This window comes from Beta vulgaris, chromosome 2, assembly GCF_026745355.1.
Source record: "Beta vulgaris subsp. vulgaris cultivar EL10 chromosome 2, EL10.2, whole genome shotgun sequence".
NCBI lineage: Eukaryota > Viridiplantae > Streptophyta > Magnoliopsida > Caryophyllales > Amaranthaceae > Beta > Beta vulgaris.
In genome coordinates this window covers 35,886,258-35,910,789 of record NC_079203.1, presented here as the reverse complement: position 1 = coordinate 35,910,789, position 24,532 = coordinate 35,886,258, and the positions used below count along the sequence as shown (strand labels likewise).

The 24,532-nt window shown below is 34.5% G+C and overlaps 2 protein-coding genes across 5 annotated transcripts; both read left to right on the top strand.

Annotated features, from left to right (window-relative positions):
• Positions 1–3,461: 3,461 nt before the first annotated feature.
• On the top strand, positions 3,462–6,085 carry LOC104886838 (uncharacterized). 4 transcript variants are annotated; one of them, XM_010671367.4, is made up of 5 exons: positions 3,462–3,675; positions 4,203–4,321; positions 4,438–4,538; positions 5,085–5,237; positions 5,768–6,085. In XM_010671367.4, exons 2-5 carry the CDS (start codon positions 4,216–4,218, stop codon positions 5,921–5,923), a joined length of 516 nt encoding a protein of 171 aa, XP_010669669.1. In that variant the 5' UTR covers positions 3,462–3,675; positions 4,203–4,215; the 3' UTR covers positions 5,924–6,085. The 4 variants fall into 4 exon arrangements, with proteins under 4 accessions (XP_010669669.1, XP_019103420.1, XP_010669668.1 ...); XM_019247875.3 differs by having other exon boundaries at positions 4,189–4,321; XM_010671366.4 differs by having other exon boundaries at positions 3,466–3,675; positions 4,118–4,321.
• Positions 6,086–17,973: 11,888 nt separating this feature from the next.
• LOC104886840 (protein IQ-DOMAIN 2) lies at positions 17,974–22,323 on the top strand. Its single transcript, XM_010671368.4, has 6 exons — positions 17,974–18,221; positions 18,866–18,949; positions 19,049–19,375; positions 20,053–20,274; positions 20,780–20,899; positions 21,283–22,323. The coding sequence occupies exons 2-6, from the start codon at positions 18,881–18,883 to the stop codon at positions 21,976–21,978; spliced, it is 1,434 nt and encodes a 477-aa protein (XP_010669670.1). The 5' UTR covers positions 17,974–18,221; positions 18,866–18,880; the 3' UTR covers positions 21,979–22,323.
• The last annotated feature ends 2,209 nt before the right edge of the window (positions 22,324–24,532 follow it).

Sequence of the window (24,532 nt, the reverse complement as noted above, 5' to 3'; positions counted from 1 at the left end):
AGACCACATCTTATAATTTTTCCTATCAAATGGTTCTAACTTATACCTATCAGGGACAAAGCGATTGGTAATAGGGATAACACTAAAAATACGCACATTATCATCAGGAATTCACCAGTCATAATTCTGTAAAACAGATACAAAAAACAAATTCAATTTTAGAATGTAGGAACATAAACTGGTAACAATTATAATTAACTTATCTGATAACCATGGCATGAGAAGATCATTGCCCTAAAGTTGAATTTGCCCCGTAACAACACACAAGCTCACAACAATCAACCTCCAGGGATATACGATTTCTGCGTTTCCGGTGTTGGCAGAAAAGCAGATTAAGAACGTTCTTGAATATTTCCCAGAATATAAAAGGAGAAAGGAAAACTGAGAAGAAGAAGAGTTTGTGTGTTTCTGTCCTTCAATGAAACCAAAACGCTAGTATTTATAGAGAGAGGAAACCAGAACGAGATCAGAAGAAGGCTGAAATCGTGAAAAAAACGGTCACTTAAGACTGACAAAAACGGTCATTAAATGCTGAAAAAACATTGACCAAAAAATATAATTAAGTTAAGTTTATTCCCCAAAGCCCATGGCCCGGTCTGGGTGGGCGGCGCGCGTGTGGTAACTCCAATCACCACATACCCACTAAAAGTCTCATTGCTATACAACTCAAAAGGTAGAAAAAGAGCAATGGTTATAAACCTTACACTTTCCTTTTATTCTTTCAATGTGGCACGTACAAATGACTCTTCATATTCTTTTGAAACATACTTTGAGTTTCTACCATAAACACTTATAAACTCCAACAACATTACCTTCCAGTAGCTTTTTTTAAAGTGAGTGAGCGTGGAAGAGGATGGACAATATGACAAGGGTTTTTATGGTTGGAATTGGTTATCTTCAATTTTCAAAATCGATCGAGATCTAACAATGTTTAGATCTCAATTTAGCTTGGTAATGATATTGTTAATCATTGCCTTGAAAAATCTATATCCAAAGGTCATTCCTTAGTTGAAAAATCTGGGGGTTCATAGTATGTCAACTTAATTGAGGTTCTCAAAGGAGCAACTCGAAATACTATACCTGATCAAATGTGTCTAGGCCGAAAAATGTTCAGGCTTACGCTGATTTTTTGGGCAATTCGCGTCCGACTCGATTTTTTTAGTTTAGGACGTGTTTTCGGCAACCTCAAAATGTTCATTAGTTCAAAATTTGGTTAGATCCGATTTTATCCTGAAAAGTCCTTTTTTTTTTAATGTAAAAAGGTATTTGGACACCAAAAATTTGGCCCAGTCCGACTAAGGGGCAATTTTTTTTAGGCGTGGCCCGAACCACCATTTGATCAACTCTAGAATTATTTTCTCAAAAGGATATTGAGTCACAAAGAATCGTGACTCTTCCAGGTTTTTCAAGCCAAGGATTCCAAGTGACAAAAGTTCGTTGGAATTGCTCTTGTGGCGAGTTTCAAATCTCGCTTGTTCTTTGTCATCTCGATTGTGAAAGAAGTCACTCCTCCCACTACTCTATTAGGTTTGTTATACCCTTTTTATGCAGGTTATTTTGCTAAAAGATTCTTCCAAGTCCAATGGCAATTGTCATCTGCCAATAGAAAAGCTACAATGCAGTTCACCAACACTAAAGCCCTTCGATTCTTTGTAATTTCTAGTCAGATTTACTTTAAATGATTTATAAGAGCTATTCAAGCTTACGTTAGTATTTTCTTTTTAAATCCCGTTTATAGTTTGGATGTTCCTTCATTGCAAAATGTCGCGATGTAAAAAAATGACACTCAAATAGGAACTATGATTGAATAACACAATAATGAATATAAAATGAGAAAGCATAAAAGGAGAGACAAAAAATGGTGACGCGAAGCTCCAAAAGAAAGTAGGTGAAAATAATATGTGATAATTGACGACAAATTACCTAGTGCATTACATGAGTCATTAATTAAGGTAATAGGTCACGTCAATCATTTGAATTCTTTAGCTTTTTAATGATCATTTATTGACATATTATACTTCATATGTTCTTTATTAATTATAACAAATAGAGCTTCACGTCTTTTAATGTATAATTTTGACAATTAATATTTTCAAGTATATGAGTAAAAATAACAAAAGGTGTATTTTTAAAATATACATCAAGACGACTCTAACAAATATGATATGATTATGTGTTATCTATATGTATAAATATCAAAGGGAAGTGTGTGAATCATGTAAAAGTGCAAATATAGTGATTGCTAAAGAACTTAAGTATTGATAGGAGTATAGGACTATTTCCAAGTGTAAGGTGTCTTCCACCATTAATTACGAGTTTGATTTATTTTTCAATAATCTCAAGATTGCAGATAGTTCTTCTCTATTTGTCTCAAATTATAGGCTACCTTTTGAACAAGTAAAAGAAATTCAATACAATCCTTTTTTTTATTACATATTAATGAGGAAGTTGTTAAAATATGAGAAATTACTAGTTCGAATCTGGTTGGAATTAGGGGTGCTTATCAAGCGAGCCGAGCCCGAATAGCATTGGGCTCGGCTTGAGCTCGTTTAACTTTTCATGGGTTCGGTTCGGCTCGTGAGCTCGCCGAGTTTGGGGGAGCCGAGCTCGGCTAGAGCTCGTGATTAGAATTTGTGGCTCGAGCTCGGCTCGTGAGTTCGTTTAGGCTCGGCTCTCGATTACGGGCTCATTTAGGCTCGGCTCGTGAACTCTTCTGACTTCTCTATCTTTTTTTTCTTTTTTTAATTGTTTTTACCTTTTCTTTTTATCTTTCTTCTATTATATACCTTAGTTAATATCTTATAAGAAATACTTAATATAAAATTTAATATATATAAATAATTTTTTAATATAAAAATAATTTTTTGATAAAAAAATTTTTAATATAATTTTTTTTAGTATTAAAAAAAAATCGAGCTGTTCACGATATTTACGAGCCGAGCTTTGCCTAGCTCTGCTCGGCTCGTTTAAGTTGTCTTCTTTCTATTTTTTTTTTTTCCAATCTTATTCATGAGCATCATACTTGCTTTAGTTTTAAGTTTAGGTATTCTCTTTCTTTCGGCAAGAATGCAGAATTCTCACCAAAAATTTCAAGATTAAATCAAAGTCATTTTTTTAATCTAAATACAAAATAACATCTTAATCATGTGTTTCAGTCCATTTAATAACACAGGCATATAATTTTTACAGATGGAAAAAATTAATCCAGGAAGAGATAATCAAAATACAAGCAAAAACCAAAAATAAAATAAAATAAGGTAGTAAAGAAATTGAATTTGATTAACATAAAAACAAAGATGAATGAATTTCTTTTGATCTTCTTGCCAGTAATCTTTTCTCACATTGAATAGAAAATTGTAAAGGAAGGTTTAGGTTTTTTTCTTTATTTTCAGGCTGTTGTATACTTGTATTTCATAATTAAGTTTGCCGTTAACTTAAGCAAATAGGTTAACGTCAGTTAGTTTTAATCCTTTTAAGTTTTAAGAGAGCAAAAATGTAGATAACGGAAAAAAATAATACTTTAAATCCTTTAGTTATCTCCCAATCCCGTAGTCTCTCTCTTGCTCTCTCTTCTAAGCTCTTATCACACAGGCGACGGCGCCGACCATCTGAACAACTTGGTGTCGACTGTTTTCCTGCTTCGCGCATTCCTTACTTTCTATACAACTTAGTTTGGTAAGTAAATTTGCAATCACAACTTTATTAATTGAAATTCAAATTATAATCAATTGTGTTTCTTACATTATGTACTAACTAAATATTGCAATTAGTTTTACACAAGTGCAAATAACAACAAACTACTTACTACTGAATTATATTATACTTAAAATGAGAAATTCGGGTAATTACTAGCTTTCTAATTTTAAAAATTTGAGTATTTCTTAATATCCATCAACATATTCTTTTTAAAAAATTTAAGTATTCACAAGGGTAATAGTTTTTCCGTCAATTCAAGGTAAAGTTTTGTGGGATTATTCTCTTTGCACACCACCTGTTTGTTGAAATTCCTCTTAGAAGTTTGGCCACTTCGTTTTTTTTATTATTATTGTGTATATGAACATTGTTGCTTCTTTGGAATTTGATTTGACTAAAAATGTGTCCGTTTGATTAGTTTCAGGGTCGGTTGATTTGATGTATGGTGATGTTGATTATTTGATGTATGGTGATGTCGATTATTTGATGTAATAGTTTATATTCTGAAGGACGTTCAACACAATGGCTCTTTTGAATGTCAATCCAATGCAAAATGTGAATTGTTGCTATCTCAGTAAGACTAATATGAATCTGTTGAGAGTTCGCTTGCTTCCTTTGCAAAGTAGAGGTAAGCGGAACTGAAAATAATTAGTTCTATCAATGGAAAGTTCGAGTATTGAAGGTGCAAGACTTGTTGTTTTAGAACCTCAAGGATGGCATTGGTTTGCTCTTTTTTGGATGTAGGATGTGCTTGGAAGTCTTTGGCAGTTGAAGCGAAGTTTAGGAAAAGGGCAAATTCTCGGACTGAAAGTGTCAAAATCCGGAACAGACGATTGCAGAAGAAGGTACGATACCGGCTATTTGTAGGATAAACTAGACTGATCGAAGTGTATGGAATCCAGAACTTTTTAGATACATTGTTCATAGACTATGTCCTTTTGTAGCTTGTGAAAGAAGTAGCTTTATATGGTACCTCAAGTAACAAAATTTCCCTTCATGACCAAGCAAAATTGGGGTTTTAAACTCCTTTTAGATGGCTCATGCAATTATTCACCTTTGCTCATTGAGCATTTTCATTCAAGCCCTTCTCTTGCTTCTCCGTAAACACTTCATTTGTTAGCTTGATTCAGCGTTGCCTAATTCGCTAAATCTCCTGAGAATTACTATTCTAAAAAAGGCGAACAAGTACATGCAAGTGGTATACTTTGGGATAATATAACAAAATTAGTAGTGAATTACGTTTTCGTACCCTTTCTTTACCGGAAATTAGGTAACACTTAGCTCATTGTTGAGTTGTTAATAGATCAATCTTGGTGTACCAGCTTGTTGTTTATGGTACACTACCATAATGCAAGTGGAATTTTCTAAGTAATTGTTGTTAATTTCTGCAGTATAATGGTACACCAACCAAACCAAGACTTTCAGTATTCTGTTCTGACAGGCAGTTGTATGCGATACTTGTCGATGATGTCAATAAGAAGTGTTTATTTTATGGAAGCACTTTGCAGAAATCTTTACGAAGCGATCCTGATATGAGCACAGTGGTAAGCACTTCGAAATTATAAATCTCAGTCTACTCTGTACAATATTGTTGCTGCACTTGCTATGCAACTAACAAGACTACTTGATAGTTGATAGGGAGAAATAAACTTCATAAAATGCCAGGCTAACTTATCTTAAGTTCACTGTACTGACTGTCAACAGGAAATTCTATGATATTCTGGTTTCAGTTCAAATTGATTATACTATATTGTGAACTTAAAATGTTTTCTTGAATCGGGATTACTGATCAAAGAGTAGTGGAGTACCTACTACCTAGTTTCTGATTCATATGATGTTTGCTTACTGCTTTCAGCAAAGTTGGTTTGTCTTTAAATCTCAATTTAACAAACTTCTCTAGTTTGTGCTGCCAGAAATTACATATAAAACTAGGTGGCTATTTTGTTGAAGAATTCAAGTATCCACCTATCTTCATCTATTTTCTTTATTTTTCTTTGTTGGGTCCAAAGTGGTCATCATAATATTAAAACAGTGGAAACTGAAATAGGTCGTTTCTCACATCTGGTGATTTCAGGAGGCTGCAAAAGCAGTAGGTGAAGAGCTGGTTAAAGCAGCAATAGATCTGAGGGTCGAAGAAATATCATCTTATGATCGGAATGGCTCTGTTCCTGGCGAAAGGGTAAAAGCATTTGAAATCGCACTCTCTCAGCATGGTTTTTTGCGCAGATAGACAGTAGTTTGGACTTACATCAAGAAACACCACATGGAATCAACAAATTTGGTAGGAAGTGATGTGGAGCTGGGATTGAGCATAAAGATTTATTGAAACAAATTTCAATCCTGTAAGTTGTAACCTGCTAAGTTCTGTTTTATTATTAAAATTTTTTTCCCCTATCATCTTGCAAATATCACAAAATCCTTACTAGTATCGTGCAGATTCATTAATATTGATCCCAAGTTTAAGTTAAAAGTTACGAGCTTGTTCACTAGCTTCTGGAGTGGAATTTAGCTCAGTTTTTCTTTACAATCTGGACTGGCTCGCACAAGGCAGCTAGACTCATTGTCCACCCTACATAGAATATGCAACAATGAAATGTGGCTCAATGATGAAATTACAGAGGTACAAAACCATAACTCAAAAAAAAAGTTCCAAACCAGTGAGTCTAGCTGCAAGATGAAGAATACGAACACAAAACATCGATTTGGAAATAAATCTTAGTCAAATAGAGAGAAAGAGAGACAAATCACCATAATCTGGAACAAGAAAACCGCAAAGTCACCGTAGCCTACTAACTATTGTGGAGATGCAGGGTACCATCCCAAACGCTAGACAGAAAAAAGAGAGGAAGTATCCCGTTGTATAATTGCAGTCACACTCAAACTATACAAGGATAGAGGGATAGAAGATAACCAAGAGAGATTGAATCCACAAAGCCACTCGGTTATGGCAGCCTTTTAGGTCACTCGGATAAGTCACATCACCAAGTAAACTAAGAGGATCCTAAGAACACCAACTAGCTTAACGAAGCTAATCTAGTATAGGAACGAATTCATTTAACTTTCCAATCCAAGAAATAAAACTGAAAACAAGAGAAACAAACACATTGTTTTTAATCATAAAAGTCCATCTTTTTTTCTCTTTCATTGCTTGCTATTTATAGCTATGTTACTCTGACACGGATACGGGTGCCGTATTTATAGAGTGTCTTGACCAATATTCTAGACACGTCAATGATTGAAAGTGTCGGAAAAAAATTTCCGACACTTTATTTTAATAAAAATAAAATTCATACTAATATATTTAGAAAATTATAAAATCCAAACTTGTAAATGCATAGATGACATCCAATCAAAATATTTCGTAATATCCAGTACTCAAACTCTCGAAGTCTCCATAGCAAAAAGTCTTCAATCTAAACTTAAAATACTAAACTTAAAAAAAAACATAAACTACTCCAACTTCAAGTCTCCATAGCAAAAAATCTTCAATCTTTAATCTTCATCTTCCTCTCCAACTCCGACACCAAGTAGTGCCCTCTCCAAATCTGGTTCGTTGATCTCACAAACATCGGCATCGACGTCAAACTTATCCCCCCCTACACAAAACAACATAAAAAATAATTAAGTTAATAACATCAAAATCTAAAAATGATATACTATAATTATATATGTGAATAGAATTACCGATATCCCAATATCGAGTAGGGCCAGATTTATAACTTTCCTCCCTTCTTGCCACTTGACGTAAATTGTTGTGGCAAAAAACTAAATCCCTAGCCCTTTCCAAAGTCAACCTATTCCTTTTAACAGTTTGGATTTTGTCATAGTGACTCCAATTTCTTTCACAACATGAAGTGGATGCTGGTTGTGAAAGTAATTTGAAGGCAAGAGATTGCAAATGTGGAGTTGAAGAACCATAATTAGCCCACCAAATAATAGGTTCTTCATCATTCCCAATAATGTGTGGTTGATTAAAAGGATAGGCCTCGCTAGAAAAAGCCCCATACTCTAATCGAGCATGCTTGAAACTATCGGGATCAAGAAACAAACGCCGCAAACACTCATTTCTATTATTTGAGACTTCTTCATCTTCATTAGGTGCAATCCTAGGAAATCCTACCCTATTACCCTTAAGCCAATTTGCACTATAAAATTTCGGAACAAGAGAATTGGATATCTTTCCCTTCATGTTCAAAAATTTGAACTCTGACTCCTTCTATCATAGAGTCCCACATGTCATAAATAAGATGCAAAACAGATGCATCTCTATCTCCAATTATGATCATTTCATAAATAGGCCCAACAAATTTCAAAAAGTAATCCAACTTATCCCACCAAGTGTCACTTAAAATTCTTTCCTTACATTCACTGCCACATTATGGAAAAAGGCACACGCCAGGGAGAGTATTTGCTCGAGCCCGATCATCCTTTACCGCCCGGGCTCTATCCTAGCCTGCCTGAGTTCTCTCGCATCAGCCCGCTCGGGCACCTTGAAACCCACCTGGGCTACTGTCCGTTGAGTGCTTTTTCACGTTTCTTTTTTTTTTTTACGACAATTGGAGGAAGTATAGTTACTCCCTTACCCTATTTTTAAAACAAAAAAATCCAAATTTTTAGAACCCTAAACTTAGCTACCTAGTGTAGGAGAGAGAAAACTTGGCTCAAGAGGTGTAATTTGGAGATTGAAAATCAATGAAAAGTGACGAATTTCTTTGAAATTCCTATATCCTTAATAATATTTTTAACCCTTTCTTTCTTTTTTCATTATTTTTCTGCATTTTTAGTTTATCATCTTTATGCTTTAGTTTCATATTTTTATTGCTTAATATTCATGTTTAATAGTTTGATCTAGATTAAAATTTCCATCTTTTCTTAGTTTCTCCTTGTTTGTTCTTTAGATTTTGTTTTATTTTTGCTTTAAAGTCTTGATTTTTGGATTTTGCTATCTTTGGATTGGTGACTTGTTGCTAGTTTATCCATGTTTATGATGTTTGGTACTGTAATGGGTAGTGAGTAGTTTATTAGCTGAAATTTGGTGAGTAGCCCAATCATTATTTTCATCTTTTTACATGAGTGAAATTTGTCGGGTTTGTTATGTTTGGGACTTGTGCATTGTCAATCATTAATGTCGTTGGTGACAATTAGTTGATGTGAGCTCCATCACCTTTTGATCCTTTTATTGCCCCTTAATAGTTTACTTTTAGGTGGTTAACCTTCATGAATGATTGATTGGTTGCTATGCATCAGTTGTTGATTTGTATTGACTTGAGTTTGATTTCAATTCCTAGCTTGATCTAGTTAGGTGATAACTCCTCGAAATATAGGTTTCCTTGATATAACTAGCACTCTAAACTCCATAAGAACGAGACGATTTTAGAGGTGTTTATGATTGTTTTTCCCTTGCACATCCCCTTTGCATGTCAATCCCCATGCGCTTTACTTACTATTTGGATGTTATTCATGATTGTGATGGTTCTCCATTTCTAGTGTTTTTCCTAATCTGAATTTAAATAGTTTAGACCCTTTAGTTTAATGAAAAAGTGATATTTTTTCGACTTTGCTTACTTTTTGTGACTCTATCTTGGTGAGATTTTCGATGCTTGTGGTTCGACCTCGCTTGCCACTTGATTAGTTTAGGTTGATAATTTGCACTTTTTTCGATCTCAAGGAAATTAGCGACAACCTAGTTTTTGCCTTGTTCAATAGGAAAGAACATGTCATGGAAAACAATGGATCTACTAATTTGACGTCATCAAAGACCCATGGTGGCTTCGCCACTCTCTCCTCCATCGCTCCCTCATTTTTTTTTATCTCTCTCTCTATCTCTTTCTCTCCCCCCACCTCCTCCACCTTTTATCTCTCTTCCTTCACCTCTAAAATTACCGCAGTCACCACTAGTAGAATAAATATATATTGTTGAGATTTTACCCATACGCAACAATATACTATGGGGAAGAAAAAAAAACATGTAAAACAACCTATTGCTATTGTTCTTTTGAAACCACAACCATAGATTTGTTTTGCTCGTTCATCATCGGATGTAGTGAATTTCTCAACCTTTCGTATCTAGTGATGGTGGTGTTGTTGTGGTGGTCACGAGATGGCGATGGTCTTGGTTTTAGTTTCCTTTTTTTTTCTCTCTTTTTGATTTTATTTTTGATTTTATATTTTATATATTTTTTGTAATTAGGCTTTGTTTGTAATTGTTGATTTTTATGTATGCTTATTTTCACTTTTATTTTTGATCTTTTATATTTTTTATGTAACTAGCAATTTTACTCTTTATACGTTAATGAGATTTTTTGTGATTACTTTTGAATCATGTATTGTTCTACAACTTTTGGTGTTATTGATTCTCTAGTTCCATTTCTCTTTTTCGGTTGATTTTTTTTTTTGCATACTTTTTTTTTTGTCTTTCATAACAAAATGCCGAATTTTTTCCTTTTAAGTCACCTATTGATGCGGTTTCTAGTAACAGTGCAGCAATAGGTTAACCCATTGTTGTGGTATCTAATAATAATCGCAGTAATAGGTTGTTTGTGACCGTAATGATGATATGAAAACCTATCGTTGCTTCTTAATTTGATGTGTGTTGGAAATCACAACAATATACCCTTTTAAAACCGCATCAGTTTAATCTAATTTTATTCTACTAGTGCATAATGGACTAGCGCAACAACTAGCCACCGCTTTCATCTTCAATAGTTTGCTACACACAGGATGCACACAACAAAACTTGAAAATTTCGATCTTTGCAACAATTGCAAAATCGATTTGTGGCTATTCAATGTCAAAGGACCAACTTAAACAAAAGTTTAAGCTGATGGTTGGAGTCACAAGAATATATTTATATTATAACACGCCCTCTCACGTGAAAGCCCATTGGGTTTGAAGTGTGGACGCAACACTGACCTCCCTCATAAATGGCGCTAAATATTACACTTAGAAAGGAGGGGTGGATGAGATTTGAAGCCGTGATCTTTATATCATGTCGGCTCTAGTACCATGTCAAAGGACTAACTTAACCAAAAGTTTAAGCTGATGGTTGGAGTCCCAAAAATATATTTATACTTTTATCATTCAATATTGTGAGCATTCGAACAAATTGATTCCAAAAATTTGAACAATAACCCACAAGAAATCAAACAATTTGAGATACAAATTAAATGTAGGACTTTTATCAGAATTTAATCTTTCATAAGAATAAATAAACTCGAAGCTTTTGACCATCAATTGCAACTATTTTGGATCATAAAGGTTCGAAATTTATGAGACATCTTTGAAAAAGGACCATCTCAATGACTATTTTACTTGTGAATTCCAAAATAGTAGTAAAATAAGGACCACTTGCAGTATGGGAGAGCAAAAATGAGACCTCCTCGATCGCTATTTTATTACTTCTTCTGTTTTTTTTTTACCCGCAACACTTTTATTAAAAGGGAAATAATTAATTATTTGTAACACTTTTTATTTTTGTTTTTTCTTTCTCTTTATCTCTCTTCAATTACATGGATCATCTTTTTTTCCTCTCTACCTCTTTCATACCTAAAAATTACATTAGAGGTGATGGAAAAAAATATTGCGAGTAGAAAAAAGAGGGAGTATGTAGTTAACTGTTATTCTGCAGCCTTGAATGACAATTTACTAAAGGCTCTTTACGCTGAGGTTGGGTGGCATGTGAGGCGTAATTATGTCTACCACACTTAACATGCTCCTCCTTCACATTCTTGCACAGTCTGACAAGGATATTTTACTTCATGCTTTTCTTTCAACCTTTCACTTTGCAGCAACCCAGAAAAAAAAAAGCTTCCATTGAAGGATTATAACTTCATGTTTATAATACATGATTATAACCCAGAAAATATTATTTTGTAACATTTTGATTTTCACGTTTATTATTATGCAATTTTTATCATTAATATTTTTAGTTATGTATTTATAAAAATTATATAAAGTAAATATTATGCAAATATTCATTAAAATGAATCCTTAGTCACTGTATAATTATTATTATAGTAATTAATTTAATTATGTAAATAACATATGCTTCACGAGAGGAATTAAGAAATGCGAAGAATTTCAAGTAATAGCTAGATATATATGATCATAATGATTCCTGAGGCAACTACGTACTCAGATGATACGATAGTTTTATTTGTATTTAAACCATGACATACTTCGTCCATCTTCCCTCTTTCTGTTTAAGTGCGTTTTCAAAAGGATTTAATTTACCTCTTTTACTTTATTCTTTATTTGAAAGTTTTTTCCTTTTTTACTCTCTTATGTCCCTATTATATGGTTAATCATTACATTATTAATTCAATTTTTACTCCTTTTTTCTCCTACTTTAACCCTTTTTTATTTGTTTATTTATTTTAACCCCCTTTCTCTCTCCTACTTTACCCACCACACAAATTGATTCTCATTGGTATCTATAGTAACAGTAACAAGGAAGATCTTTAGTAAACAGAGAGAGTAGTATTTATTGTTAAAAGGATATACTACCTCTGTTTTTATTTAGTTGCAACATTTTGACTTTCACGCTTGCCAATGTACAATTTCAAATCGTTTTATCTCTAATTGTATGTAAGTAAAAATTATAAAAATTTGATATTATGAAAGCTTACATCGAAATGAATCAAACAAGACCCCACATGACTATTTTGTTTAACATATAAATCAATAAATGTGGTCAAATAAGAGAACATGAATAGTGCAATTTGTCAAACGTTGCAACTAAAAGAAAACGGAGGTAGTACTTCCTCCGTTTCTTTTTACTCGCTACACTTCTCATTTCACGGACTCCTAGCTAGGCAATTTTTGGAGAAGAGAGAGGTAGAGAGTAAAAAGAAAAGGGACTCATGTGGGAGGAGAGAGATAGAGAGAGTTTATTGCCCAAAAAAGAAGTGTAGCAAGTAATGTGAAACTTCCCATAATGGAAAGTGTAGCGAGTAAAAAAATACGGAAGAAGTATCATATATGGCTTGCCAAATAAAATATTGAACCTCATGCGTCTTCATAATTTTCATGCATACCTCGAGAATCCTACAAGTGAAAATGGTTAAGTTTTGTTATGCAACTATTCTGTGGTACTACAAAAAATTACAATTTCAAAAATATTAGACCGTACTATTTTCAAACCTCAATAACATATACAAAAAATATTAAGTTGATCAAATAAAAGTGAATATATCAAATCCAAATTAAGAGTACAACCAATGGTTGTCCTATAGTTTGTGGTCATGGATTATTTTATTACCTCCTCAGTCTTCCACTTACCCCACCATATTTTCTCTTCCCTCCAATCCTTCTTTGCTCCTTTTTTTTCTTGGTCTATCATGAAGAGCTGTGCATCAATTTTTTGGTCAAATTTTTTCTCTCCTAATAAACTAATAATACTTTTATATTCTCTCTCCTTATAACTTACAAGGAAGGCAACGGCTGGGAGTATTCTAATGTCTAACAGCATGTCAAATAAAGAAAGATTGGGCAAAATAAAATAAAAACGAAAGAGTGAGTGATTTCATTTAATCTGCATTCCTAACAAAATTATTACAAAAATAACATTACTTGTGATTCAAACCAAGAGTTATGAGCACGTACATAAATATCTGAAAATGAAGATAAAATTCACACATGCATGATAAATTTAGCATCATTGAGTGGTTTATAATTCAAATGAAGAGTCGTGAGTACTTTTTGCTAAGGGAAGAGTCAGGAGTAGCTAATAGAAGTACTATTTTAAACACCACTTTCTTTATGGTGATTTAGTTTGCAGTTTCATCTACACATATAATGCATTGCATTAATGCAATGATATAAGATTTACCATTACTCCATTAGTGTTTCTGTAAGATTAATGCTTTGAATATGTTCGACGAAATACATCGAATTTGCTGGTTTGGAGTATCGTGACAAATTCTGTCAGCAGTGTGTTGTTGAGGTCGCCCGATAGCATTGGGCATGTACGCCCGATCGGGCGCCTCACCGAACTTACGACCGGCGAGGTCATTCGATAGATCTGGGAAAATACTGCCCGATCGAGGGGAGGCTCGTTTTATGTGCTGACGTGTTTTTTGACGCATAGTATAAATAGGTTATTTTACGTAGTTGTTTTAGACTACGAATTTAGTCTAATTCTCTCTGTAATCTGGTTTTTCTCACATAATAAAATATTCTCTCTTTCTGCCCGTGGATGTAGCCAAATTGGTGAACCACATAAATGTGTTGTCTGTTTTTATTGTTTTTACATTCGATTATTTGTTTCTTTCTTACGTCCGTTATAACAATTTCCATCTCCAATTCTTTTTCCTTTTAGAAGACAAATAATAACGAATTTAGCGATAATAATTATAAATTTATCAATTCAAATAACGGATACCAAATAGCTCAATTGTTTTAGTAGTTAAAAGACATTGCAAACGCCATTCCTTAGATTGAAACACTTAAATCCATCTGGGATCAACGAAAGCTAAATTGTTTTGAAAAAAACTTATGCAAGTTGCCACTCAAGTCACCAACCATTTTTATCATCATTATTGACCAGTGCCATATTATTGTTACCGAAATAATAGCTCATCATCACACTTTTTAAATAACTTATATACTAGTAGTATTTCTCAAATGAAATTATATACTATAGCATCGTTGAATCATGAATGAAACAAGTATTTTAAAGTAAACGCAAAGGGGGCAAAACTATTAATGCACCATAATAAAGTGATTGAGTGAATGCCAAGCTAGTCACATCGTGGTTTGCTTTACTACTAGTAGTTCATTCATGTAAACATATCTTATTATCTTATATCTAGTCAAAGAAAAACAAAATTCATTCTAAAGTTAAAAATAAAAAACCTAAGCAAGAAACAAATTTGTTCATTATTAATTTCACCACCACTGGAAACATCTTGTTTGCCAGTAGACCACCCTGGCTATAAAAATCATCAACATGTGCAAATCATATCAATGAGAATAGGCATGATATACTTCTATGTAAATGCATGATTAAATATTAATACAAACTTTTGCTTTTATTTTTTGATTTGCCAACTATTTTAAACTTTCTGATCTATGCTCTGTGTTATGGTTATAAGGTACTTTACTATTGCTTGCAAATAAACGATGATTGACCATGCCAACAGCCAAAATATATGACAAATGCTATAGCCTATAGGTAAAAAAAATTGAAACTTTAGTAACTGGAAAATGGAGTGTTTTACATTTTTTTTTTTTTTGAGGGGATGGAGTGTTTTACTTTAATTATACTAATAAGATGTGTATCTTAATAAATTTGTGTTGGAAAGGTGTTTTCTTAAAAAAAAAAAAAAACGTGGCTTTTTCATGATAATTGTAATAGAAAAGGTCTTTTCTTATAAGATTTTCTAAAATATATTGGAATTTGATATATTGAATATATAATTCAAGACAGACATGTCTAATAACACTATAAGGTACATAAGAATAACAATTTTTTTTTACATATATAACTTAAAACATCGAATAAGAGTGAGCTATTCCATTCGTCTCATATTAATCGATACAATTTTGACTTACACAAAGTTTCATGAGCTTTATTTGACTTATTTAATTTATTGTTGATAGTTGGTAGTGAATTTTTTTTATTGTACTTAGTAGATACTAGATATCTCTATTATATAAGCCAAGGGGGGAGTAAAGGCAGGTATTCAAAAACCGGAAAATCACCTAGGATTAGTAAGGACTACTTGGTTTGTTGACATTTCTTTCTTTGGAAAAAAAAAATACTTAAACCCATATATAAAATTAAAAAATCAAATTTCGTTACTATAACTTTAATATTCGTGTCCAAATATTTTTAAAAAATTGAGACATAATATGAAAACTCGAATTTGGGAGAAATTAAAAAATACTTAAACCTATATAGTAAAATAAAAAAAATTGATCCCATAATCGAAATTCAACATAAACTGCAGAGCTTGGACCATGACCGCAAAAAAGCTCGGCGATCCATGACGGGCTGAGTGAAAGCCAATTCCATGACCGCCAAAGCCAATTCAGCAACTTGCTTGAGATAATCCTTAGCTAATACTCGACGGTCTCAATTAGAGGTGATCATTTTGGCCTGGCCCGCAAGCCCGACCCGTTTTTGGGCCGGGTTTGGGCAGAATTTTTAGGCCCGCGGCCCGGGCCCGGCCCGGCCCGGTCGTATTTTTTTTTGTTTTGGGCGGGCTTTGGGCAAGCCAAAAATAACTTTTTAGTCTATTTTTTGGCCCAGCCCGTTTTGGCCCGCAAAAGCCCGCTAATTTAGGCCCGAAATAGCGGGCTTTGGACACAAAAATTCGGCCCACAATTTAGGCCCGGCCCGCCCAATGGGCAATTTTTTTTGCCTGCGGCCCGGCCCGGCCCATGGTCACCTCTAGTCTCAATTGAATAGAGAGAGAGAAAAAATCGAGTGTGTGGTTTGAAGTGGGGGAAATTGATGAAGATAATGTTCAATTTAATAGAGAGAGAAAATATTGCGTGAAATTCAGAAATATCGGTATGGTAATTGGGAGAGTAGTGTTTTGATTTGGGAGAAATGTCATCCAGCGCACTAAAAGCTAGTCGATTAATATGAGAAGGAAAGAGTATATATATATAATATATATATAATATAATATATATTATATATATAATATATATATATATAATATATATATATATATATATATATATTATAATATATATATATATATATATATGGGTGAGATTCGCTGAAAACACCTCTTAATCTGAAAACTGAAAACAAGGGTAACTTTTGCCAGTTTGGGGATAACTTTATTAATAATTCTATATATTTCAAGGGTAACTTTATTTATTATAAGAGTAACTATTACCACTTTTAGGGTAACTTTTAAGACTTTTAGGATAACTATTATATATTTTAAAGGTAACTTTTACCAATTATGAAAATTGAAAAATAAGTCCATCAAACAAACAAAAATCCTCTTCGAAGCTGAGCGTTGAAGCTCCAATGGTGACATAGAAGGAAATCACGAAAACCCTAATTTGAAATTCCATATCGACACAAAGTACCGATATTTACCTCACAAAATCATAATCAAGATACGAAAACTCAAAACTCAAAAACAATACAAGGTAATTTTTTTCGATCTTAAACAGAGGAAAAATCAAGCATGAAGAGCACTGAGTAGGACAAGGATCGATCTACATAGTACCGAAATCAGTGAAATGCTGTAGAGAAAAGAGGAGGAGAGAGAGGAGAGAAAGGGGAGGAACAATGACGTTTCAAGTGTTAATGTCGGATTACCTATAAGAATAGATCGCGTCCGTACATAAGAAATGAGAATGAATTTTACGCGCTATAATTCTTATAAATAAGTGACATAACTCTAATGAAAGAGTGATGCAACTCCAAAAAAAAGATTATTAGAATTTTTTTTTGCTCAAAATTTTTTAGGGGTATAACTCTAATGAATAAGTGTTGACTTGTTGTAACTCTAATCCAATTGTGTGGTTGTGATTTATTCTAATTCCTTATGTAAGGAGCATTCTCATGTGATATTGCCTCTATATATACAATTGATGTTAACACTTGCTAAGGATGAGAATAGATCTCAATACCTGCTGAAAAAGAAAAAAATTTCTAACCAATAACCTATTACTCACTACCGAGGAGAGTATAATGATATCAACATTCAACAATACGAAGATTGAGTTCTCTTCGGAGCTGATACAAGGATAATAGTTATGGCATGTTATGAATCAATTCAAACCAAAACTTATCCCCAAACCAAATTTTCGGTAACAGGTCGATTTAATTTCACATTTTTCAATGCATAGTATCATGACTCAATGGAATTTAACTACCTTCATAATTACATAAGATATATCCAATTATTCCTCTTTGCTTCATTTATTAGTGTAACGGTTAGTAAAGTGCTGAGATGGCGTTCTATGACATATAAAAAGACGAAAAACACCCCCCAACAAATAAACAAATCATAGTACTAAGAATTAACAAAATCACAAAAAGTGGCAGTTATACTTGCCACCAAAAATCAGCAAAAAATTTAAACATAAAAACGGTAAAAAACAGCGAGGTTCTTATCGTTCTTGTCGGTTGTTGTTTAATTAGAGTACCTAAAAATAAAGGGTGTAGATTTAATCAATCACAATAAACACCCAATTTTTAAATTTTAATCAGGTGGCCCACATTTTTCATTGATGTGGGTCCCATCTCCAGATAACCCCAGCTGTGTTACTTGCACTTCCCCCATTGCCTCCCTTCATATTTCTCTTTCAATCTTCTCATTTTCTCTCTCCTCTTAATTTTCTTCGTTTTTTTCCCCCAAAAAAAAAAGTTTGGATTTTTTTTCCTCTTTGGCAAGATCTGGGTCTAATTGTTCCTATCTTGCCAGGAGAAGAAAAGGGCAATATTAAAGTTTTAATCTTTAATTTTGTTGATATTGGATAATTTTATTAAAAAGAGAAACAAATATATAGGAGAATTTTGACTGAGATCTTGCCAAAAGAGGAAAAATTTTCAGGTAATTTTTTTTTTGCTTGCATTTTAGTTTAATTTGGTGGTGTTAATTAGATATTAAGACCCTTTTATTTCATGTTTTGTTTATTTGTTAATGTGGGTCTAAAGTTTGTACCTTTATAATGTTTTTGTCGGATAATTATACTAATTAATTGGGTTTTGGAGATCTTAGCATTTTCGTTTATGGGTACTGCATTTTTTTCAGAGATTGATCTGATTTTTGGAATTTTTTTCATTAATTTTGTGGAACATTATATTGGTTTGAGATCTGAGGATATTGTAATTCTTGGGGTTTTGAGAAATTTATCAGTTAGAATAGATAAGTCAGTGTGAAGTGTGAAGTGGGTATGTTGCCATATCGGTTTATCATTGCATTATCTTTTGTAATATATTCTTTTATGGTATCTTATTTTTCATAGATCTTTCCCTAGGTTAATAATTTTAGTATATAATATATAGTTTTGAATAAGTCAATTAATGATTTCATTTGGGTATCATTTCAATTTTAATATTTTTGCCATGTTATCCTAGTATTTTTACTTGTTATCTGAAGTTTAAATTTTTCAGTGATTTAGTGGGTTTAATTAGGTTTAGAACTTAATTATCGGACACAATTATACTTATGTTGATTTGGATTTGGAAATGAAGGTTGATGAGGTAGAAATGGGGAAGAAAGGGGGGTGGTTTTCTGCTGTTAAGAAAGCCTTAAGCCCTCAATCCAAGAAGAACCAGGTGTGGAACTATATAAGTTTCTTCTTTTTTCCCTAGTTTTTTCTTACTAATTAATGGAACTTGATTTTTTTACTAAACCTTTGTTGTTCTGTTTTACAGAAAAGCAAATCCAAGAAGAAATGCTCTGAGGAAATCAAGAGCTCTGAGGTAGTTATTCCTGCTGAGCAAGTGATTACTCCTCCTCGGCCGCCTTCTCCTCCTCATTTGCCTCCATCTAGTGAGACAGTTCCAACTGAAATCGACGACGAGCAGAACAAACATGCTTATTCAGTTGCACTTGCCACAGCTGCTGCTGCAGAGGCGGCAGTTGCAGCTGCTCAGGCCGCTGCTGAGGTTGTCCGTCTAACGACTATACCACGCTATGTTGGAAAATCAAATGAGGAAATCGCGGCTATAAAAATTCAAACTGCATTTCGAGGATATCTGGTATGTTTTCTTCTGTAATGAAGGTCTTGCTTTAGGTTTGTATTTGGAAAGTGTTTCCTTAGGATAACTAGCCCTAGAAAACATGTAGAAAATAAAATTTATTCCTAATTACATCTAATAAATCAGGGAGTTTTAAATTTTTTTCACAAATTTAGTTGAGAGGGAAGTAACTGTGTATCGTACATTTTAACTTTTTTTCTTTTGTTGTGTCTTTTTTATCTTTTTATTTTTTTTAAAAATAATTAGATAATCCCTTTTTATTTTATTTTTTTCCTTTTTCTATTTTTTTGTGTCCCACCCCTGCTGCCATGTATAATACTAGAGATGATGAGATATTGATATGTGATCATATGCTTATATTGTTGTAACTTACTCCAAGATCAACTTTTAGAAATAGGCATTTCATGTGTTGATTTTATTGCTTTTAGTTAGAAACATATATATATATATATATATATATATATATATATATATATATATATATATATATATAAATTAAATATCATTCTCACTACATGTATCTATCATCCTAGGGTCGTTGGTGATTGAGAATTTGTCTTGAAGGAAATATGTGCTTGTAATCATGATTTATGTCTTTGTTGTTAAGATCAATGTATAATGTAAAATGAGGCTTTTCACATGAATATGGAAGTCATAGGTGCCTTTTCTTTCTTCAGGCAAGGAGAGCACTACGGGCTTTGAGAGGGTTGGTGAGGCTTAAATCGTTGATTGAAGGACAGTCTGTGAAACGCCAGGCAGCAACAACCCTAAGATGCATGCAGACACTTGCCCGTGTGCAATCTCAAATTCGTGCAAGGAGGATGAGGATGTCAGAGGAGAACCAGGCTCTTCAACGGCAATTACAGCAGAAGCATGAGAAAGAGCTTGAAAAGTTTCGAGTGAGTTTGTCAAACCTCTTCGCCTGCCTCTGTCAGATAAATAGTAACAGGAAACTCGTTCTCCTTCTCATGTTTTTTGGCAAATGATCAAATTTAAAATACAAAAATAGTGTTGCTTTTGTACTGAAAATGAACTTCCCACCTGAAATTACTGTGTTAGCATGGATATTAAAAAATCCTGTATGAGAATAATTAGCTATTTATGAGGTTCCCATTTTCTCCACATTAATTTTTTTTTCTTTCCAAAACGAATAATTATAAAACTACAGTAGTTATATTCTTCATGGTAAGGCTGTCCATGTTTGGTACATGTGTAAGAAGCCTTATATAACTACATTTAGATTTCTTTACCACACAGAGTGGCAAGAATAAACCAGTATGATTGTTTTGCTGTGAGGACTGAGGAAGAACCCATGAAGCTACATGCAAATCAGATGATTTTTTTTTCATTTAATGATATGATGGGAAGTCAACTAAACAAACTTATTATACTCCTTCATTTTAGATGGATGAAATATGGGATGATAGTACACAGTCCAAAGAGCAGCTCGAAGCAAGTATACAGAGCAAGCAGGAGGCTGCTATGCGAAGAGAAAGAGCATTAGCTTATGCATTCACTCATCAGGTATTATATATTTTTCTCTTAGGTTAAATATATCACTTGCTTAGATGTCAGTGGCAATTTTGTGTTATTTACAGATCTTTGTGGGAAAAGATTTGAATGAAATGGCTACAATATAGTAATAGGAAGTAGGAACCAGAGAAACCCTCACATATAAATAGGAAATACGTTGATGACTAACTGTTTAGGTTTCAACAACAATCCATGGTGATGAAATTTAGACGTGCAAATATAACGTCGATGGATATTTTTGAACATGCTAAAAGCATTAGTGTTTAGAACCCTTACATTAGGAGGGTCCACTGCATGGCTTTTTATTGTTGTGAAGGATCTTTTGTATAGCATTTTGATTCTGGTGATTGACTTAGAGAAACTATTTTTGGCAGCAACTTAAGAAAAACAACAAAAATTCAAACCCAACCTTCATGGACCCAAATAATCCTCAGTGGGGATGGAGTTGGTTGGAACGATGGATGGCTGCTCGACCATGGGAGGCAAGAAGCACTGCAGTGGAAAAGGACAATGACCATGGCTCAGTGAAGAGCTTCCGCACACTCTCAGTAGCGGGTGAAATAAACCGGGCTTATGCTCTTCGAGACCTTAGCATCGACAAGCCTTCCCCAACAGCACAAAGGTCAGGCCGACCTCCTAGTCGGCAGTCCCCATCAACTCCTTCACGCGGAAAACCAAGACCCGAGAGCCCTAAGACAAATGGGTGGGCCCTAGATGATGATACGAAGAGCATGATGAGTGTCCAGTCAGAAAGATTCAGGAGGCACAGCATTGCTGGATCATCAGTGAGGGATGATGAGAGCCTTGCTAGCTCTCCTGCAGTTCCGAGCTACATGGCACCAACAAAATCAGCAAAGGCCAAGAATAGGCCCCCTAGTCCCTTGGGGGTAGTTGAGAAGAATGGTTCACCACCTGATCAGAAGCCACCATCTGTGGTTGGGTCTGCCAAGAAAAGGCTGTCTTTCCCTGCTTCTCCAGGTGGGCCCCGAAGGCATTCAGTCCCCGGAAAATTCGAGAGCACACCAGTGAAAGATGTTGAAATAGCTGTCGGCAATGGTGGGAGCCGGTAGTCCTTGGTAAAACTGGATCAAGAAAATCACAATGAATTTATTTGGGAGCCAATATCGAATCATTTGAAGATTAATTAACAGGTTGGGCTATTATGACAACACAGAGTCTCATAATTCTTATCTTCTTTCAAGTTTCATATGCAAAGTCGTAGAAGATTGAATAAAAGGACCGCTGTAGGGGGGTTGTTTGGTGAATTGTTTGGTATTTGTTGATTTGTTCTTTCATCACAAAAGAGCTCTTTCCACTAGTGTTATATTTCTCATCATTAGAGTTGTGGTGCGATTATTAAGGCAGTCAAATTTGTACCTGTATTAATTTATATAATTTGTTTCTTTTTTATACAATGTGTCCCAGGAGCACAATATCTTGTTTTGTTTTCTACATGTTGTTAGTTGTTACTGTACATTTGCATGGAAGAAGACATTTTGAGATCATTTGGTAAAACTCTTCAAATCAATGCCTATCATACAGAAAGCGTATAACATCAACTATAGCTTGGGTATTATGGAGAAACACCAACTTTGTGATTGGTGCTGCATATTCATTATTCAGGCAAAAGCAGACATTACTTTTGTTAATGTCACACAAGCAGCAAGATAAGGTAATTTTTATAGAAAGAGGTTAAAAAACAATAAAAGATGCTTTGCTTCCGGCGTCAGGAACCAGAAGTATATCACTTGTACTTGTTGGAAAGGAAAGCTGCGACCAGGTAATGGTTTCATCACCATTCTTTTTGAGTACTATCTTTGATTTTTATCCCTCTTCGCTTTCCTTTTTAGGGAGTATTTATTTGTTCTTCTCACTTTTATTCTCCTCACAAGTCACAAGTCACAAGTCACAAGTCACAAGTCACAACAACTATCACATATGAATATACCATCAATGAATAATGAATAATGTCCTACCATCAAGTCATATTGTTTGGTTTCTTCACAAAACCAATGGAGAAGAACAAAAATTATAGAGGAACTACTAGTTAAGTACCAAGTTATCTCCCATGTAATCGATGTATATTGTGACTAAAAGTCTATAACCACGTAGCAATACGGCAATATGAAATCTTTTATATTTTAATTAAATTTCCAAAGCTTCCTAGTATTTTCAAGGTTACGAAAAAGTATTGTTTTGCCACGTAGCGTTACCATGTATTGTATGAAAAATCTTTCAATCAAGTATATTGTGCTAGTACCAAGGACCCTTGAGTCCAAGTATGACTTTCTATCTCCCATATGGAAGATCAAGGTTTAAATTTTGGTGTAAGCAAAAATCTTAATATTGTTGTGGGGAAGGGGAGGGGAGATTGGGGCTTGTTAGGCCTCTGCCCATGTGCGAGGAAAGTCCAAAGGATATTCATCTTACCACCGGTTTTCGAAAGGGGCTCAAAAAAAAGTATATTGTACTAGTGGTTGTGCAAATTCTCAAGATATATGTCTTTAAGAAACTTACGATTTTTTCACCAAATACCCCTGACAAATTAAAAAATTTACCATATACCCTCAATGTTTCAAAAATTCACCATATATCCTTGACTTTTTGAAAACATGCACCGGATGCCCTTTTTCTAACTTCTGTTAACTCACCTTAGCTTTATTTACCATTTTGTTATTATTAACCCTAATCTAACCCCTAACCTTCCCCTCCACCCCAGCCCCCACCCTCCCCCTCCACCTTAGGCCAATGCCCCACCCTTCCCCTTCCCTCTTCCGCCCAATTATTTCGCCAGAAAAACGCAGCCCCCATTTTCGCAATCTCTCTCCCTCCTCTGCTTTTCCAAAGAAATCGTGCCCCGCACCGCCAACCCCTCCCCCTTCCTCCACCGAAACCGAGCCAACTAAGTCGGTGCACCACCGCACCACCAAACCCTTCCCCTCCCTCCGCCGAAATCGAGCCAACTAAGCCCATTTTCACGCTCTCTCTCTCTCTCCTCTGTTTTTCAAGGGTGGTGTTGGGACTGTTATCACTGTTATTGTTGTTGGCTAGGGAATCCGACAAGGAGGGGGGGAATCGACGGGGAGGGAGTGGGGGACGAGCAGTGGCGGTGGAGGGGGAGGGGTGGGAGAGGGGTTGCGGCGGTGGATTGGAGAAGAGGGGAAGGTTTGGGGAAATGAAAAAGAAGAAGTTTGGTGCGATGATGCGGTGGTGGCGGTCAGGTGTTGCGACGGGTGATGCGGTGGTAGCAGTTTGAGGCTGGGGTGGACTGGGGTGGGGTAGGAGGAGGGGGAGGGTGGGGGTTAGGGTTTGGGTGGGTTAGGGTTTACATGTTTGAGTTAGAGCTTAATGATGGCAAAATCGTAAATAACGCTAACAATGAGTTAAAGGAAGTTAGAAAAAGGGAATTTGGTGAACATTTTTGAAAACTCAAGGGTATATGGTGAATTTTTGAAACATTGAGAGTATATGGTGAATTTTTTAATTTGTCAGGGGTATATGGTGAAAAATCGAAAAACTTTTGTATATTAAAAATCGTGGAATACATATCTCTTTACGCATAATTACAAAAAAAAAAACTACATTTACGAAATGTGATGCTATAAGTACTTTCTCCATTTTCTT